Source organism: Drosophila tropicalis, unplaced genomic scaffold (assembly GCF_018151085.1).
Source record: "Drosophila tropicalis isolate 14030-0801.00 unplaced genomic scaffold, ASM1815108v1 contig_4, whole genome shotgun sequence".
Taxonomy (NCBI): domain Eukaryota; kingdom Metazoa; phylum Arthropoda; class Insecta; order Diptera; family Drosophilidae; genus Drosophila; species Drosophila tropicalis.
In genome coordinates, this window is record NW_027172862.1 from 1826557 (window position 1) to 1845043 (window position 18487).

Genomic DNA, 18487 nt, shown 5'->3' on the forward strand with positions numbered 1-18487 from the left:
CAAGTGACCCATGTGGCATGATGAATGCCTTTTTATTAGGCCGAAAAGGAAAACTCATGAGTATTGCTCATAAATTTTTAAGTGCTTTCCCCTCCCTCTCTCTCTCTCTCTATCCACCTTACTTTACTTCTACTCCTGCTTTGTGGGTCTCTCATACTCCTTGTCTAAGGAAAAGTGCTTTAACACAAGTACATAAATATATATATGCATATACATATGAGCTATTTACCTCTAGAGAATATCGACTAGAGACTTTAACTAACTCAAAAGGCTAAGTATATAGATTAAATGAACATGCTATCAATATCATATTTCAAAAATATATAAATTTATTATTCGTATGCATTAATATGACATCTGTCTAGATAAAATGTCAAAATTTACCACCAACTAGCAAATGACTAAATAATCGGTAAATGATAGAAAATCAAGATTTAATTCTGGAATTCAGTAAATCTTTAAAACAAATACATTTAGTAATTATAAGATAATTTAATGAATTTGATTTACAATGAAGTTAGGCTTTTAGTTTTTAGATGTTTCTATTTATTGCCTCTGTGAGTTAAATTATGGAAATCGGCCGAAGTACTATATCAAAGAGTTTAAGTATTTTAATGAAACAAAGCAAGTACGGATACATAGTTTGTAATTTTAAATAGTTCGGATAATAGAAGCTAAATTATAGTTGAAAAAAATAAGTCAGCAGCTTTCTGTTCAAAATCAGCTAAAACACAGACACATACGTACGCAAATCCACATATATGTATGTATGTATATATCAGAGTTGTGCTGTTAGCATTACTTTTTCATTAGATTTGAAAAAATACAATGCTAATGAAAAGCTTTCCATTAGCATTACATAAAATCAATTCTAATGGAATCTGTTGTCATAAGCATAGAAAATAAAAAGTAATGAAACATTTTCGTTTGGCATTGAATAATGCTAATGAAAACACAATTTCACTAGCATTATAATTAATAATTCTTAAATCAAGAAATATTAAAATTATTTTTCTAAAATAGATAAAATGCAGAAAAATTACGAAAAATAAACGAAAATGTACGATAAATTAAGAAAAATTTCAAAACAATTTGGAAAAGCTAAACAAAATTAGAAAAAAAAAAAACAAAAAACTAAAAACTATTTTAAATTTTTTTTAAATTATTCTTAATATTTTGTTAATTTTTCTTAATTTTTTTGTTATTTTTTTTTAATTTTTTGTTAATGTTTTCTAATTTTTTAAACATTTGTTTGTTAACTTTTTGGGAATTTTTTTTTTTAATTTTCCAATTTTTTAAATTTTTTCTAATTTTTTTAATTTTTCCTCATTTTATTATTTTTTTAAAATTTTTTTTTTTAATTTATTAATTTTTTCTAATTTTTTAATTTTTTTTAAATTTTATTGTTAACTTTTTTATAATTTTTTGAATTTTTCCTAATTTTTCTTTAAATTTTTTTTATATTTTTGCAAATTTTAATTATTTTTGATTTGAAAATTTTTAATTACAATGCTAATGAAATTGTATGACCAATGAATTATAAAAGTAATGCATTAGGAATGACTCAGCAAGTTAATAATTCAACTACAGTTTCGAAATTGTCAATAAAAACAATAAGTAAGTATTATAATTTAGTCACCTGATGACCTCCAACAGTTTGACCTCACTGAGCAATGCAGCTCGAACATCTGATGCGTCCCCCCTCAGGTGCAGCTTCTTTTATAGGCCCAGCGATGTGCAAAGGGCAAGAGAATTGCTCTCCCACTGAACTGCACTGTCACCCGCACACTCAGTTGCTGATCGGGAGAACGGCTGTCGCTCACTTACACTTACTGTGAAATTGTGTTTTCATTAGCATTATTCAATGCAATGAATAATTTTTGATTAGCATTGTTTTCTTTTCAATGTTAATGAAAAAGTAATTCTTAACAGAACAACTGTGGTAGATATGTATATATATTAGTTTGAAGCCTATTTGGTATGTAGTCCTGTGATACTGATATTTAATAAACACCCTTTATAAGAAGGTTCGATATGATTTGGCTTCTTTAATAACAATCCCAAAAGATAATTTGAAATCACAAGGTTAGGCGAATGTGGTGACAGCTAAAACTTTTATTCAGATTAGCCAAAAACAACCCTCTGTGTATAATAACTATAATATTGCAAATAAGGTAAGGGTTTTTCTTCACAGATTAAGGTTAGAGCTTGCTCTAAAGCATTTTCATATGCAGTCAGTTAAGAGACAAATGTGAAAAGTAATCTACATACATACATAGATACACAAATATAACCATATTCATATGTATGTATGTATATACTTTATGGAAAATGCTATAAATAATGTTAAATTAGAATATTTATGCATACAAATTTGGAGTACTGAATGCGTTCAATGCGTCGTATACGTGATGATGCATTGCGCATACGCCGTGTTGTTTTAGTGCATAAATCAAAATGCAGCAAACTCAATTGCAGTGCAGTCCTATTTAATGTTAGATATGCTAAATTTACAAAACCTCCTTCTTTTTGTCTTTCTATCTCTGTCTTTTGTAATTAAACATGCGTAGCAAAGGCAAGCGACGTGTCACTCGAATGGTTGTTGTGGTAGTATTGGCCTTTGCCATCTGTTGGCTGCCCATTCATGTAAGTAAATCAATTACAAATAGAATATACATATTTATATAAAAAACAAAGTGTTAAATCAATTTGACAGCAGGCAACAGCTGTTGCCACTCAAAAACAGAACTTCAATTGCACTCAAGTAGCATTTAGTGGAATTGACACATCTGCTTAGAAATCGAAACGCTTTGAATGGATACTTTTACTATTTACACACATTGTTAATAGCAGCTGCCAATCATTTGTCATTAAATACCTACCACTTTTCTCTGACAGGTCATTCTTGTGATGAAGGCTCTGAATTTATATGGCGGTAGCCATTTATCGGTCATTATTCAAATAATATCACATGTTTTGGCCTACACAAACTCCTGCATTAATCCCATACTATATGCCTTTCTATCTGACAACTTTCGCAAGGCTTTCCGTAAGGTAAAGTATAGTGAGAGTATACGAAATCTAAATACATATATATTTACCCAAACACTGGCCATTGATTTCAGGTTGTCTGGTGCGGCCCTCCACCAATTATGACCAATCAGCAGACAACTAAGACCACACGCACTGCAACCGGCAACGGAACGTCCAATATTGAAATGCTCTAAGCTGGTAAGTCTCAAAATAGTTTATGAAATAAGCAATTAGTTTAACTATAAAATATTTAAAGAAATAGAAACAAACAAACCTTAATTAGATATTTCATACCATTAAGTTCAGAAAGTTAATGGAACAATCAATCAAATTACAGATTGATGAAAAATGACCAAATTACTAAATTGCTTGTCGATTCTTAAAAACTTTCAACTTTGCGAATCTGTAATTCTGTGGATTTTTGACTGATTTATAGAATTCACGTCTTAACTTCTTAGTATTAAAACTTGAAACTTTAATTTTCGAACCTCTAAAACTAATATTTAGGCAAATTTTCGCATACCATCGTAAGATCTTTCAAGAATTGTCTTTTTTTCTCAAGATTTCAACCCTTTTTTGCAAATTTAAAAATATACAATACAAAATTTTCTACATTTCTTAAAATTAAATTATAAAATCAATTTTGATGAATGAAGATAAATAATAAATAATTTCAGGTCATCTATTTTAATAGCTAATTATCTCTTGACATATATTGGATTTTTTTTAAACAATTGCTCAAACAATTAATAGTTATGCCTAAAAGTATGCAAGCTTATATTGCTACCCAGAATTCCAGTGTTGGGAAGTCCATTTTAATTCAAAGATCTTTGTCAGATCTCAAGTTGACTTGCTCTGGGAAAAGAAAATGGAATTTGAATAAATTTTTATGAAAAAAAAGATGACAATTAAATGAAATACTTTTCTAATATACATTTCTATAGTTTTATAATCCATAATAATGTAAATTCTTTCTCTTTTTATCTTTGCAGTTTTGGATTAATATTTATCAAATTAATTTTCTGTTTTCTATGATATTTTTTATCTTGATATTAGTCATACGGGGAATGTCAAGCAAAAAAAATATTTAAATGAATTCAACTGAAACTCAACTTAAAATTGCAATTTCTGCTCCATGAGAATATTTATCATGTGAATTGGAATGACAGCGAGCGGAACGGAATGGAGAGGATAATCCATTTGCCAGTTGAATAAGAATGTTTTACATTTTTTTTTTTGTGTATGTATAATTATACAAAGGAATGTAATATGTATATAATTAAGTGAGAAATTTTGAAACAAAAAAAAAAAAAAAAAAAAAAAAAGAAAATCAAAAATAATACAATGAAATGACACTAAATTTAATTGCGTTAGGTGTTAAGACAAAATGCAAATACAAAAATGTATATTGTAATGTTAATGGGAAATTCCTGTAATTCAATAACTATGTGTTTGTGTCTGTGTGTGTGTGTGTGTATGTGTATGTATTGTATTCGTATAACTGTGTCTGTGTAATATTGTGTGTGTTTTAATATTAAGAGTTTGCATAATCTGTAGTTAATTGTAGTTAATTGTAACTCTCAATGAGGGGAAAACTCAAATGAATGGTTTATATATGTTTGTATATCAACTACGGACATTTCGCAGTTTTTGTCCTCTTGCAAATATGGCAGATCAAGGATATATATAGACAGAGAGAGAGAGAGAAGTCTCTTCTTTTGCTAGCCTTTGCAAGGGTATAAAGCATTATATAACTTAAATACTTACGATGTGATTTACAGAGTCGAAGGAGATAAAAAAATTAAAGTAACAACAACAACAGCAACAACAAAAAACAGTAACAAATGTCCAAAGAAAATGTATAATCCTATAGAAAACAACTACTAAATACATTAGCGTTAATTACTTAAATACAAAAATGAAACAGAAAGAAAACATTTTTTCATTGTTAGAATTAAACGCAAAATCAAGAGAGAGAAAAAAACTAAAAAATTCTATATAAAAATGTCGTTAGAGTTTGTAATTCATAATATACAAATAAAAAACTTACATAACCATTAATGTATGACTATTACAAAGTTAAAACACAAGTCATTCATTAGGGTAAAAATGTTTTAAACAATTACCCTAATTAATTAAGAGAATTCATTGAAGAAAATTAAGGAACAGATACAAAAACTATTTCTCTAAAGACATGCTTGTAAAAGATCCTCAAATTACATTGAAATAGACCTTAAGAAGTATATAGTATGTGTTTTTAAGGACAGATAAGCCCAGATAAGATACATACATACATACATACATTCATACATATATTGTTTTTTTCACATCCATCAACACTTGAAAGAGATATTCAAGCCTTTTCTCGTTTTAGGGTTTTGTTTTCAAACTTAAGTCGATCGTATTTCAAGCTGATCTCAAATTATTGGCAATTTTCTATTACCAACTATCGATTTACCATTTCTATTACTGATTCGATTCTTGTAAATTACTTGTACTAGGACATCCTGTCCTCAAAGCTTATTTTCATAGATTGATTGTTGTGGCAGAAAATCGTGTATACTATATACATATACAAAGAGATTTTTTTAAAAGTTCTTAGAGTATAAAAACAATGTTCATTTTGTCGAATTGAAATTAAGATTCCAAAAACATAATGTCGATTTGTCATTATCTTTCGATGGTGCTTCTAATATGTTTCCTTGCTTCCTTACAAAACTGATAACCAAAGGACAAAAACTATATTATAGCATTTGGTTTTTTGGTATTTAAATTGATTAATTTGCCATAATGGAAATGAAATCAATTATATAGCTAAGACCAAATTAAGTCCTATATAAACAAAACATAGGCTATCTTGCTTACTCTTACATGAGCCATTTCCGTCGACAACAAACGTTTATAGGCATTACTTAGCCGTTTGGAATGCAATGTTAATGAAATTTGCTAATCTTTTAGAAGATCTAAATGGAAATGGAATGAGCAAAGTAGACGACACAGATAAGCAGTGGCCAAACATGGGAGAGGGGCTGAAATGAGAGAAATTTTCTTCTTTAAAACTAATCAAACTTTAATATACAAAAACGAATTCCCCTTTAAAATCCCCAAACAAATCTCCAAATCTTCAAATGTAGATCATATGATCTATATACATATTTCCATTAAATTTCAATGGTCTATAAAGTTTAAACTATATTTAATGTTCAATTAATAGGAAAGGAAGCTTAAATTTTGAAGAACTTATAATTTCAGCTCACTTATGTATGTATGTATGTATGTATTTGAAGACGTTTATGTTCCAAAACTGTTTAAGCTGTTTATTTAGAATTTATGTCAAAGTTATACTCTATACTACTATGTATTATATTTGCTAGAGAATTGCATAGATACATTTATAAGGCAAATACATCTTACATTTGATCCTTGACAGGAATAAAGAATGAACAAATTTTTGGCATTTGTTAATTAATGTTATCCTTTTTAAGTAATTAAATAAATTATTTTTGTTAACAATTATTTCCATAAGAAGACCAGTAAAAATGTCAATTGATGGGGAATAGTTTAGACAGGTTTCATAATGCAAGGAATTGACAATTATTTTTTGCATTCCAATTCCAAGTAATTGAATTCATGTATTGGGGCATTAAAAAAGAATTCAGTCTAATGGACTTCAACTTTGAACTGTCCAAAGACATAACTTGGTTTCCCATACTGAATGTGACATCTTGCAGATTTTGTTCGGTTTTCGTTTAGAGGCTTTTGAATGTATTCATGCAATGCTCTAATAAAACACACACACAGGCCGACCTGGGGGGTGGTGATCACGGCCCTGTACTTAGTTTTTGTCCATCACATCAATATGACCTCATTTTCTATATTTCATTACACAACATAAACATAATATTATACTTAGAACGTTACTATTTGAACTTAATTGGATATGATTTAAAAGAATTTTACAGAATTTGCAGAATTTAATATCTTATACTTTGGATATGGTTCTATAATGATTAAAATTTCAACCAAAAAGTATGCTATAGAAATTACAAGAATTGCTTTTTAATTATAATTAAATTATGGGAATCTTATGTGTCTAACAAATTGTTTATTATATTCTTGAATCTGTTGAAAATGTTGAAAAAATTGTTTAAACTTTCTATAGTATACTTTTGGGTGTCTATTTTCCAAGCTCAGATCTTATTATTTCACAAAATCTGAATGTAATGGACAAAAATTTGAGCCGTATCCGAATTAGTTAAGAACACTTCCCGAGATAACGTCACCAAAAATCTTGTAGGCCTGTATATATAAACTTCACCTAGATAAGACCATTAAATCGAGATACATTTCTTTCGGATTGTTGTTTGATTAGTCAATTTTCGCTTAGTTTTGTTCCATTTTTGATTTAGCTGAAAAGAAAATAAAAAGCGACCTATATAAGTTAAGTGTTTAAAAGAAGTATGTATGAGACAAAGCGTGTGTGTGTATGTGTGTGTGTGGGTGGGTGGGTAGAAGGATGGATGGTTGACTGAATGGGTGTGTTTGTGTGTATATGCATACACATATGCAATTGTAAATGTTATCCTACTGCATTCCTAGCACAGTTGTGGAATTGAACAATATTTGAACAAATTGAAAATCCAGTAGAAAATTAATAATAATAATAAAAATAATAATAATGAACAAACAAAAAAACAAGGAGTAAAATCCTTAAGAAAATTTCATTATGAAAAATTGAAAATACTCTAGAACAATTGAAAATGAACAAGAAAATATTTTGTAGATATAAGCAAACATTTACAACATCAAAATTAAAAATATATATTAAGTATATTAAGATGTATGTTTAAATGAGCAAACTAAAAAAAAAAAAAAAAATGAAAATGTTGAAAGCTCATTAGTTTTGAAATTTATTTATATTTTTGAATTTTCTGTTACATTTTTTTGTTGTTTTTGTTGTTTATTATAAGCATAAGAAGCAAAATTTAATAAAGAATTAACAAAACGAAAAACAGTTTTTTTCTTTGAACTTATGTAAACAAACACAGATTGAACTAAATCCAGATTATATATAGAGCCAACTATGATTTTTGCATCCTTCCACTGGTCGTGAGTTTGATCCAATTCCTTGGAATCGTAAATGCCAACTGAGCGTGGACTGTGACTGGCTCTTTTTTCAGCTTTTGGTTGTCAAGTCATCTTTTTTTTTTTTTTTTTTGGATAGCCAAATTGATTCTAAAGATTGGTAAACAGTCACATTTATTAAGCCAAGCAAGTGTCTCACTCCCGGTCTGGCTAGCATGTGGGCGTTAACCAACGTCAGAGCCTGGCACAGTGGGACAAATCCCATTCAATATATAACAATTTCAAGTAGACAAGGCACTAGCTATCTCTCTTAGACTTACAGCTTTCAGATGCATTTCTGGTTTTAATTTGGTTTAATTGGAATAATTTCTATAAATTTCTATCAAAAGTGATATTTAAATTCAAAATTTAAAATCTAGCAAACAATTTTTTAAGAATAAGAAAATTAAGAATTTTTCGCAAAAATTCAAAAGCCGAAAACTATAAATAAGGTAAAAATAATAAGTTTCAAAAACAATTGATTAATTATAATTTAAAAATGTCAGAAATTATTTTGTTCTTTATGCACAAATAAATATAAAAGATTTTCTTTGGCTTTTCTATTTTAAAAATATTCAAATCTAAAAAATTTGAAAAGTTTATCACTAATTTCAGTGGCTAATTTCTAAAGTACTAATTTATAGTGTTGTGAAATGGCTGAAATTTCGCCCCAAAAATAGGCTATAAGCAAGTCCAGGAAAATGGAATATTTGGGAATGTGCCGTGGATACAAAATGATCTTCGAATCAATTATTATTTATAGAGAAATTTTTAAAGTGTAAGGCAATCGAAATATTATAAATTTGTAGACTTTTTCCACTTTATTACCTACTTTAAAGTTTAAAAGTTCCCTCTGCCTATGCTAATTTTCTAAGGATACTTATTACAAAATTAGTTAAATTAGTTACTTCAGCTTTGAAATTGAGGATATTATTACAAACGAAACATTCGAACAAAAACCATGACTTGCCAGGGTTAAGTAAGTGCAAAAGCCTTAAAATGTTTTGTCGTTTTCCAACCCCAATAAAATGAAAGGGTGGTGAACTCAATATACAATGGGTGACAATCGTACTAATGTAGTGGAAACTTAAGGACTACGCTCTGTCTCCACTAGAGCTCTCTAGCGTTTATGTTTTTAAGTTTTATACCACTTTTGGTGAGCAAATATAATTCTATTAACAATTTTATTTATATGTTACTTATACATATATATCTATTTAGATAAAAGTAGTGGGAAAAGAAAGGGAAAGGAATAAACTCTATGGTAGAGTCTCATTTAGCCACCAGAACTGTTTGGTGTCAGCGCTAGGGTCTACTATTGATATAGATTTGTCGAATCTCCAGTTCTGATCTTGAAGATGAGTTTCTAGAATTGTTTCTTTTGTTGCGCCTCTGTAGAGGTGGTAAAGCACAGCTGTTCTGGATGAATCCTTTTCTATCCAGCAGTAAAAATGCTTCTGGTGGAAAAAGGCCTGATGGCAGCAAGTTTTCAGTATATTGATCGTTTTCATAATAAGGCGCCATTATAAGATTGTTCTCGAAGAATGCTGTACTTCTTAGATTATGGATACGGATTAGTTGTATAATACAGATATATATATTCTTTGTATGTTTGCCGCATTATATAGCTTTTTGTTGCTAACATATTTAAGATAGTTGCTTTCCGGGGACCTATACAAGGATGTACACGATCTGAGGACTGCTACTCCTTTAAAAGGATTGCTCATATATAAATAAAATCATAAAAATTATATGAAAATATTTAATATTTATCCTTAGTTGTTCTTCCTGCGGGACCATTTATATATGGTTTTTCCTTTTTTGACACTTATTGATTTTAAGGTAATAATAATTGAATTTCCCATTGTATGAGATATTTTGTTTTAACAAGATTGTACAAAAATTATATGCTTTGAGATTTAGGTACTTATGTATATATGTAGTTAGTCATGTTAGATCGACTATCGGCTATCGAACCGAAGCCTAAATATAAAAAATTAATGACTTACTCTATCTTTCTTGCCTTTGGTTGACAACTTAATCTTACAGCTTCTATGATGAATAATGAAATAAAAATGGTTTCAGATTTGGCTAAATTTTTGAATGAACCACTGTGAAGTAAATATTGCAAATTTTATGCGAAATCTCGCAAACCCGCAATCCCAATGCGAGGAGGATACGCACCCACTCATGTCAGATTTTTACGATGCAAACAAAGAGGTGTACATACATAATCGTAACATGGACAAGTTTATGTGTTTATTTTGTAAGGCAGGACAATAAGAACAGGTGAACCAGCAACCAGCAACAGGACACCATGGACTGAGACCGAAACCGAGACCGAGATCGGGATGCAATTTGATTTTGTTTGGTACCAAGCAAATAAACAAGACAATAAGCCCAGTGCCAGCGAAAAGGACAAAACGCCAATTGCTGCTGCCGTTGGTCTTCATTAAGAACTCATGGTGTCGGTGTTGGTCCCTCTCATTACTTCAAATAAGAAACCATCGCCTATTTTGTGGTTGTGTGTGTGCGTGTGTGTGTGTGTGAGTATGTATGTTGGTGGTGTCCATTTAATTATGCAAACGCCGCCAACACACAACTATCATCCATGGACCGTTTTGGTTGGTCAGCTTAGTCCGAACCGTTTTCGGTTATAATTCAAAACCGGGCAACGCGCCATGGAACTCGTTCAGTTGCCGTGTGTCCATCGTGTGAGTCGCACAGCAGTGAGAATATTTTTGTTGTGTTCCTATAAAGTACTTTAATCCCCACAGAGAGAGAAGGAATCGAAAAGTAATCTTTCCAAAATATGATTTGTTTGGCCCCCATTGCCGGTTCCAGAAGCTGGACTTTACGCGGTGCAATGCTTCTATTAGCCCTGCAGCTAATGCCAACAACAACTGAGGCACTTCAGCATACCGAAGAAGGCTTAGAGCTGCTATTCCGTGAACGGTAAGTGAACTGGCTTGGGACTGGCCTGGAGAATCGAACATGAAAGCGAAATCGATATTCAAAAAGTGAAAGAAATTAACCAAATGGGCTAAGCTGAGCTGCTAACTCTCAGTCAAATAGGCCAAGTCACTGTAATTTATAGAGTCAACAATTGGTTGCAACAATTGATAGTTGGCTTAGTATCAATAGTTTTCTTATAAACGAGTCCTTTTCGACGTTTCCCCAAAATCTTTTGATCTTTTCGCATTAACTTCTCGCTTTCAACTAAAAAAAACTTAAAATTTATGTAATTAATTAACTAATTGAAATCAAAATTGACAATTCGTCAGATCGGATGACTAGAACATAGCCTGTAGCAATTCAAAAACCTCCACATTTTCACTTTCCAATGTGAAAATTAGATCAATAATGAAAATCGATCAAAAACTATTATCTTTAGTTTGTCTTTTTATACCATGCACCCAAAGGGTCGAATGGTATATTAAAGTCGCCAAAATGTATGTAACAGGCAGAAGGAAACTTATATATATATAATATATATTCTTGATCAGCATCAACAGCCGAGACGATCTAGTGTCCGTCTGTCCGTCTGTATAAACACCTAGATCTCAGAGCCTATTAAAACGAAAGTCACTAAATTTTGTATGTAGGCTCTTCTAGTAAGTAAAGTGATCAAGTTTATTTCGAATTTTTGCCACACCCTCTTTCGCCCTCGTAATTTGAAAAAAGCGTTTATCTTCAAGATTATTCTAGCAAGAGGCATTGATTTATCCTTTTTAAATTACAAAACGCTCAAAAACCTTTTTTAAAATTTCATAAAACTAATTTTAAAAATAAAAATTGATATAATAGGCGACATAAAAGGCAAGCGTACTGAATGAAACGAAAACAAGCGTTCCTTTAAAAGAGGTTTTTAGTTTTAAAACGAAAATTTACCACAATTTACAAAGAAATTTACTTAATTTGCGAAAAAAAACCATTGAGTGAAGAAATTGAGGAAATAATTTTAAAAATTCGTAAAATTCTTAAATATTTTAACTTTGACAAATTGTAAGCGATTTTTGAACGTTTTACATTATTTTAATGCTTTTAATTTTTTAGTTTTTTTTCAAGTTATTTTCTCAAACAAGACAAAAAATTTCAAAGAACAGCAAAATATTCTAAGAAACCTTAGTTTCATTGACTAATTAAGTTAAATTATTTGGATAATTCATGTCGTTACTTTCAAATTAGAATAATCTGTTTTGAAGAATCTTGAGAACTTGAAGTTTGGACAATTTCATAAAAATCTTTAATGTACAATCACGAATTTGTTTTTTTTTTTTTTTGAATCGAATGGAAATTAATCTTTGAAAATATCTAAAAATGCCATTAAAATATGCAAAATTCCGATTAAATTAAGATAAAACTTAAAAGATATCACTTAAATTAAAAACAACTTTTTAAAAGCAGATAAGACAAATTAGAAAAAATTGATTTATGGTTTAACAAAAACATTAGTTCTTACTTTCACACAAGATAATTAAAGTATTTGACTAAACATCACGATTAATGTAAATATTGCAGAACAAAAGAACATTTTTAAAGACTCTAGACTAAAAACTAATGTCTATATATTATTTTTTTTTATCAAATTCCATAGATCTCAATCGGATTGGGAGAATGTGTGGCATCAGGAGACGCATTCGCGATGCCGCGACAAATTGATACGTCAATTGTATTGGGCCTGTGAAAAGGATATTTATCGTCTGACGCGGCGTAATCGCAAACGGACGGGCAACGATGAGGCCTGGATAAAGCGTAGCATAAATAATTCTGCAAATCGTAAGAGAAACAAAAATTTATTATTCATTTGACATTTTTGGTTTTCTTATATGTTTTTCTTATGTGTCTTTAGCTGGTTCAGCTGCCTCCACTTGGTTGCATGTGAACTATGCCAATATGTTATTGCGGACACGACGATCTGGCGCTCCATCGATTACCAATGAATGTTGCACCAAGGTGGGCTGTACCTGGGAGGAATATGCCGAGTATTGTCCATCCAATAAGAGGCGCAATCATTACTGAATCGCTTTGAATTTAAAAATTGAAACAAAAATTCAGATTATATACAGATTAACTTCTAAAACAAAAACAAATATATATGCAATGCAATTTTTCAACATTTTTTTTCCTTTTCCTGTGTATATACATGTTTGTGTGTGTGTGTGTTGTCTGTGTATATACATACATATATAAAATTTCTGAAGGAAATTATTCTACAGTAAGTTCTACAAGCCATAAATATACATATATATTATAAATCTAAGTCAAAATCTTGTTATTGATTTATTTAAATATTTCTTTCTTGTTTTGCTTACTAATCGAACAATATTGTTTGGTTATAAATCTTTGAATCATTTACTATATTGAATACAAATTAATAAATTATATGCCGTCTATATATGTATATATATTTATCTAATCTAATCTATGTATATTTATATTCTCTGGAATGAGAGATTATTTACAATATTTGAAATTCAATGAACATTATATTGGCAAAAGAAATTCCATTACTCTACTCTATTTAGCAATAAATTGATTTGTTATTTTTATCTTAAGTCATGGGAATTATTAAATTTTACATAGTTTTTATTCGAAAGATTTAACTTAATGCAAATTGTGTGTGCTTTTGAAAATAAATATTTATAAATTAAGTTTTTGTATGAAATTTCCTATTATGTACAATTCTTTTTTGACATTATTTTTATTGCTTATCACTTAAATGTATATTAAGTATATAAGAATATATATAACACAATATAGTTTGTTGTCTCAATTTAACAAGATTTTCGCTTATAACAAGGGAGTATTAATTTGCACACCTGAGTTTAATTTTGAATTTTTAGGTATTTGTTTTTGTTTTACTATTGCATTGGAATTTATTGTTCTACAATAATTGTTTTAAAAAAGAATTTATCAAATTATTTTTAGCTTTTAAAGCTCTGTCACCATCTTGCTTTCTCTCTTTATCGCTCTCTCTCTTTCGTTCTTTTGCTATCTGTGTGTTTTTGTCTGCCTCTATTTTATGATTTTATAATAGAGAAAGATACAAATTTTGGTATATGAATTTCAAGGAATTTCTAACGTGGATTATTGCTACTGCTGGCATCCAAGTCATCTAAACTCTCCTTGCGGCATTTCATGGTTGCTGGTGTTGTTGTTGTTGATGATCCAGCAGAGGAGGCCGAGTGGCGTGGCCGTTTGGAACCAGCTGGCGTTTGTCCTTTCTCATAATGATTGTCCAGCATCTCCAGTAGAGTCAATTGTCGTGTCTTTTGTGGTGGTGGCGTTTGTTTCTCAGAGGGATGTGAATCCAAGCTAGCAGCCATCATCATGGCATTTGTTTCTTCCTCATCGTCATTAGCCACTAGCTCCACTTCGTCAGCATTGTGTACATTATCACTTTCATCAATATCATCATCAATTTTAATGATTGCTGCATCATCATTATCATCATCATCCCCCGAAGAAATTTCACTATCAATCAAAGTAACCACTGAGCCGGATGTGCCTGTTGTTGGAGTCACATTGGAACTAGATGCAGAAGTTGAAGCACATGTTGTTACTTTCGTTGTTCTTAACAATTCCTCTCTTAAAAAATCATATAGATTGAGATTCGTGTTCTTTTTTGATAATTGCTGATCAAAACGACGCAAGAGGAGCCACAATTCCTGCACAGTTGTTCCTCGATTGCGAAACAGTTGCCACATGGCATGTAAATCGTCACGTAGCTGTTCATTGCCAAAGGTGAAGTAGGCCAAAGGTCGCCCCAAATCAGCGCATACCATTAATTGGAGCAGAGCCTTCAAATGGGGATCACCGCCAAAGGCACCGCATCCCCAATTCCCAGTGGCTATGCCCGGCGATAGAGTGGACATCCAAGGCAGGAATCCCACACGCGACTTGTTCAATTCACGTTCCATTAGATCCTTACGATATTGCATAGATGTCTCGCGAAATTGTAATGCATCAATGGCCACTATGGCAGTCTGACGGCGTCTCGATGAATCTCTGGGGGTAAGATCCTCATGATTGCCCGCCCACATAAAGCTACTGGCATAACCGGTGTAATTGCTATAGCGCTCCGCACCGACCATCAAGAGCGCTTCATGTGGCCGCAAGCATTCCGTAAACAATTTGCTAACAATCAATTCGGGACAGATTACGAAGCGTATCTCCTCTTGGACACAGCCATGGCCGAGGACACCGCCGCCAAGAAATTTATTAGCAAAATCTACCTGCAGCAGGCCAATACCCTGATCCTCGATAGTTCCAGCAGCATTAATGTATAATGGTACATTGCCCAAGGGTGCCTCACTCGTTGACCAATCCTGTTGAATTTCCGGTTTAGCACTGCGACGCACAAATGTCACACAACCGGTTGGCACATTGCTCGAATCCATCTCTGTTGGACAAACACGGCGAAAGTAATGGAAAATGCATTTAAGTTTCTCCAATGCGGAAGGACATTCCGTTTGATAGAGTCTACAATGCAGAAAAAGTTAAAGACGTCATAGAAATATAAAATTGAGACAGAATCATTCATAGAATCAACAAGAATTACCTATTAAAATTGATATCTGGAAATGTGCTATATTCCGATTTCCGTTTGAGCGTGTTTCGTCGAGGATATGTACAGAGAAATGCATTCGCCAAGAGGCAGGAGATCTGCTGCTGACTGAGTGTTAAGGCCGCGGTCTTATATTGCTTTAGCAGCGGCACTGGTGCCTTGATTAGCTCCGGCAAACGCAATGCCAAGCGTATGATGCGCGGCAACAGATCCTCAAAGAAGACACGCGCCTCACTCTTATCAAATTCCTCTCGCAGAAGTTTGTGCAACGAACGGAAATTCCATTGATTTCGGTATGTGGTATTGTATGATAGAATTGCCGCCTCCAATTGCTTGCTATTAGATATGGGACGCAAAAGGGCGCGTTCGATCATCTCCCAGCGTGAATCGATCTCACTCGAACCATCGGCATTTTCTCGCGGATATTTACTCTCCTCGGCACAGGGCAGACGCACATGTTGTGCATCCCATTTGGGTGCTGATTTAAGGGGGCGTGGAGCCTCATTAACTGATTCACAAATGGGATGCTTGTAGAGAACTCTGTGCAAACCGCTGGGCTGAACCGGTCCCAAGTGCTCCAACTCGAACAGCTGTAAGCCTCGATGAATGGCCTCAATAGGTTGTCCGCGCCAATGTTGCGGCGACTGCGTGGAGACATCGCCTATAAAAATGGACAAAAATGGAAAAGTGTTAGTAACTCCATTTGATTCTTTATTCCACTTCCCACCGTTTGTTGTTGTTGTTGTTCTCTGTGGTGACCCAGAGCCGGCGACTGGCTCATTGGAGCCACCATCGCAGGCAGCGTCCCGCTTTGTGGTCTCCATTGTTTGCACTTCAAATGTTTACACTTGATGACCCGCCAAATTATCTATTATCATTCAATAATAATATTAATGAAAATTACGATTTTGTTGTCATCTGTTTACATGCAGCACTGTTATAGCATACCGTCTGTTAAGTCTCTGTTAATGTTAACTAGTAGATGAGTCACCGAGATTCTACACATGTAGATAACCATCTACATGGGAAGCTTACTTATAATTTTGTTTTTAAACGTTTAACAGTTATAAATTGTTTAAATTGCAAAATATATTTTTAAATAAACACTTTGCAAAGAAATTCCCAATTCCAAACAAGCATTTAACAATCAGAAAATACAGTTTCTCCATATGAATCAATATTTGCAAAGTGTGTACACACTGCAAAAAACTATTTGCGGAAAAATATGTAGAAAAAGCTGTAACTATGTATAGTAGACGTTTTTTATATCCAATCTATTAATAATATATTAATAAAGAATGTATAGAAACTTAAATACATATTTTATTTACCGTAAAAAATTAAATTATCTATAATATTTTAATCTAATCACAAATAAATAATATTTTTTGCATCATTGATACTTATTGTGTGCATGGAATTCTGTTTGTTACTAGAAACTTTGGCTAGGCCTTATATACCCTCCATTAGAAACGGAATAGTACAAAAAATAGTGCGCCGCGGTGTCATTTGCCGATTCTCGCCAAAAATTCAAATAAAATAACAAATATAAACCATATTTGTATGTATGCACAGACATTGTTGCATACATACATATGTACGTATGCGCGATTTTTGTTTAATTGTGTCACCTGAACTTTTATAAATGCAACAATAAGGCAATAAACAATTACAAATTTTGTTGATCGGAAAAAAAAAAATGATTGCATGAGTATTGTATGAAATTTCTAAGCCTCTCTCATCGCTAATGACGTCACATACCACAACTACAAAAAGTACACGTGCATAGTGCATGTGAGAGCAAAAGGGAAAGCTATTCATTTGTGAATGTATGTATGTATGTACATAAAAAATGTAAGAATTAAATAATAAATCAAACTGTTTTATTTTTTATATGCATACGTACATATGTACATACATACATAGAATTTCTACCTCTTCACATCAAAAGTTCATTAGACTTTTATCGCTGCGGCGACTTTTCACTTTGTGCCAGGGTGCGAAAGAGAGACAGGCAGAGAGGGAGAGTGAGGCAGTAGAATCCGTTTACTGGTTAAGGAGAGGTGAAGGCGGCGGCTCTAATCAACAAGCTGCGCACTTTTCTTCTTTCTTTCCTTTCTTTTTTATTATGCGGAGGCGTCACATGGGCATGGCGTAAACAAATGAACGCAACAAAACGAAGAAGCAAAAAAGAATACAATTTTTATGTCTAAAATCGTCGACTTTGCAGATATCCTCTAATTCCAACGAAGCTCTGAACCAAGTTCAAAAACTCAAAACTTGGAATATTAATACATATTATTGTTAAACCACTTAAAGAATATTTCTGTTTAGTTGTACAGGGTATATCAAATTCGATTTATCTCCCTTTCCCTCTTCTCGCATTCTCTGCTGCTATCTCGTCTTGCATCTCTCTTATGCTGTTGTTGGCTCTCTGTCTCTCTGCGTTTAGCCTTCAAATTTGCGTCGTAGTCGTTGCCTTGACCATCACCTAGAAATACTCTATCTCTTTCCTTCTCTCTCACTCTTGCTTCTAATATGGTTTTGGTGGGTGGTATTGTGGTTGTGGTTGCGGTTGGTGGTTGTTAGAATGCTTGGGGGTCGGGGTGGCACAATCAGGTGCCAACAACAAAACATATGATTGTTGCAATAAAGAGAAAATTGAAAATAGAAAGAAAGAAAACAGAAAAACACAAAAAAAAATCATAATTAAATACATACATAGGTGAAAAATTAGGAAAGAGAGTGTGTGTGTGTGTG

The 18487-nt window shown here is 32.1% G+C and overlaps 3 protein-coding genes across 3 annotated transcripts in view; 2 read left to right on the forward strand and 1 right to left on the reverse strand.

Moving 5' to 3' along the window:
- AstA-R1 (allatostatin A receptor 1) overlaps positions 1-4972 on the forward strand; it is a 98807-nt gene extending 93835 nt beyond the window's left edge. The window contains exons 8-11 of the mRNA XM_068285127.1: positions 2571-2646; positions 2899-3054; positions 3126-3231; positions 4026-4972. Of these exons, the coding sequence (XP_068141228.1) occupies positions 2571-2646; positions 2899-3054; positions 3126-3227 (334 nt within the window). The 3' untranslated portion in view covers positions 3228-3231; positions 4026-4972. The remainder of the gene's footprint in view (positions 1-2570; positions 2647-2898; positions 3055-3125; positions 3232-4025) is intronic.
- Positions 4973-10874: 5902 nt separating this feature from the next.
- Positions 10875-13179, forward strand: Ilp7 (Insulin-like peptide 7). The gene is made up of 3 exons (XM_068285277.1): positions 10875-11112; positions 12755-12936; positions 13019-13179. The coding sequence occupies exons 1-3, from the start codon at positions 10970-10972 to the stop codon at positions 13177-13179; spliced, it is 486 nt and encodes a 161-aa protein (XP_068141378.1). The 5' UTR covers positions 10875-10969.
- An 898-nt stretch (positions 13180-14077) lies between these two features.
- Parg (Poly(ADP-ribose) glycohydrolase) lies at positions 14078-16664 on the reverse strand. Its single transcript, XM_068285052.1, has 3 exons — positions 16455-16664; positions 15722-16388; positions 14078-15642 (listed from the first exon to the last, which is right to left on the reverse strand). Exons 1-3 carry the CDS (start codon positions 16549-16551, stop codon positions 14238-14240), a joined length of 2169 nt encoding a protein of 722 aa, XP_068141153.1. The 5' UTR covers positions 16552-16664; the 3' UTR covers positions 14078-14237.
- Between the last annotated feature and the right edge of the window lie 1823 nt (positions 16665-18487).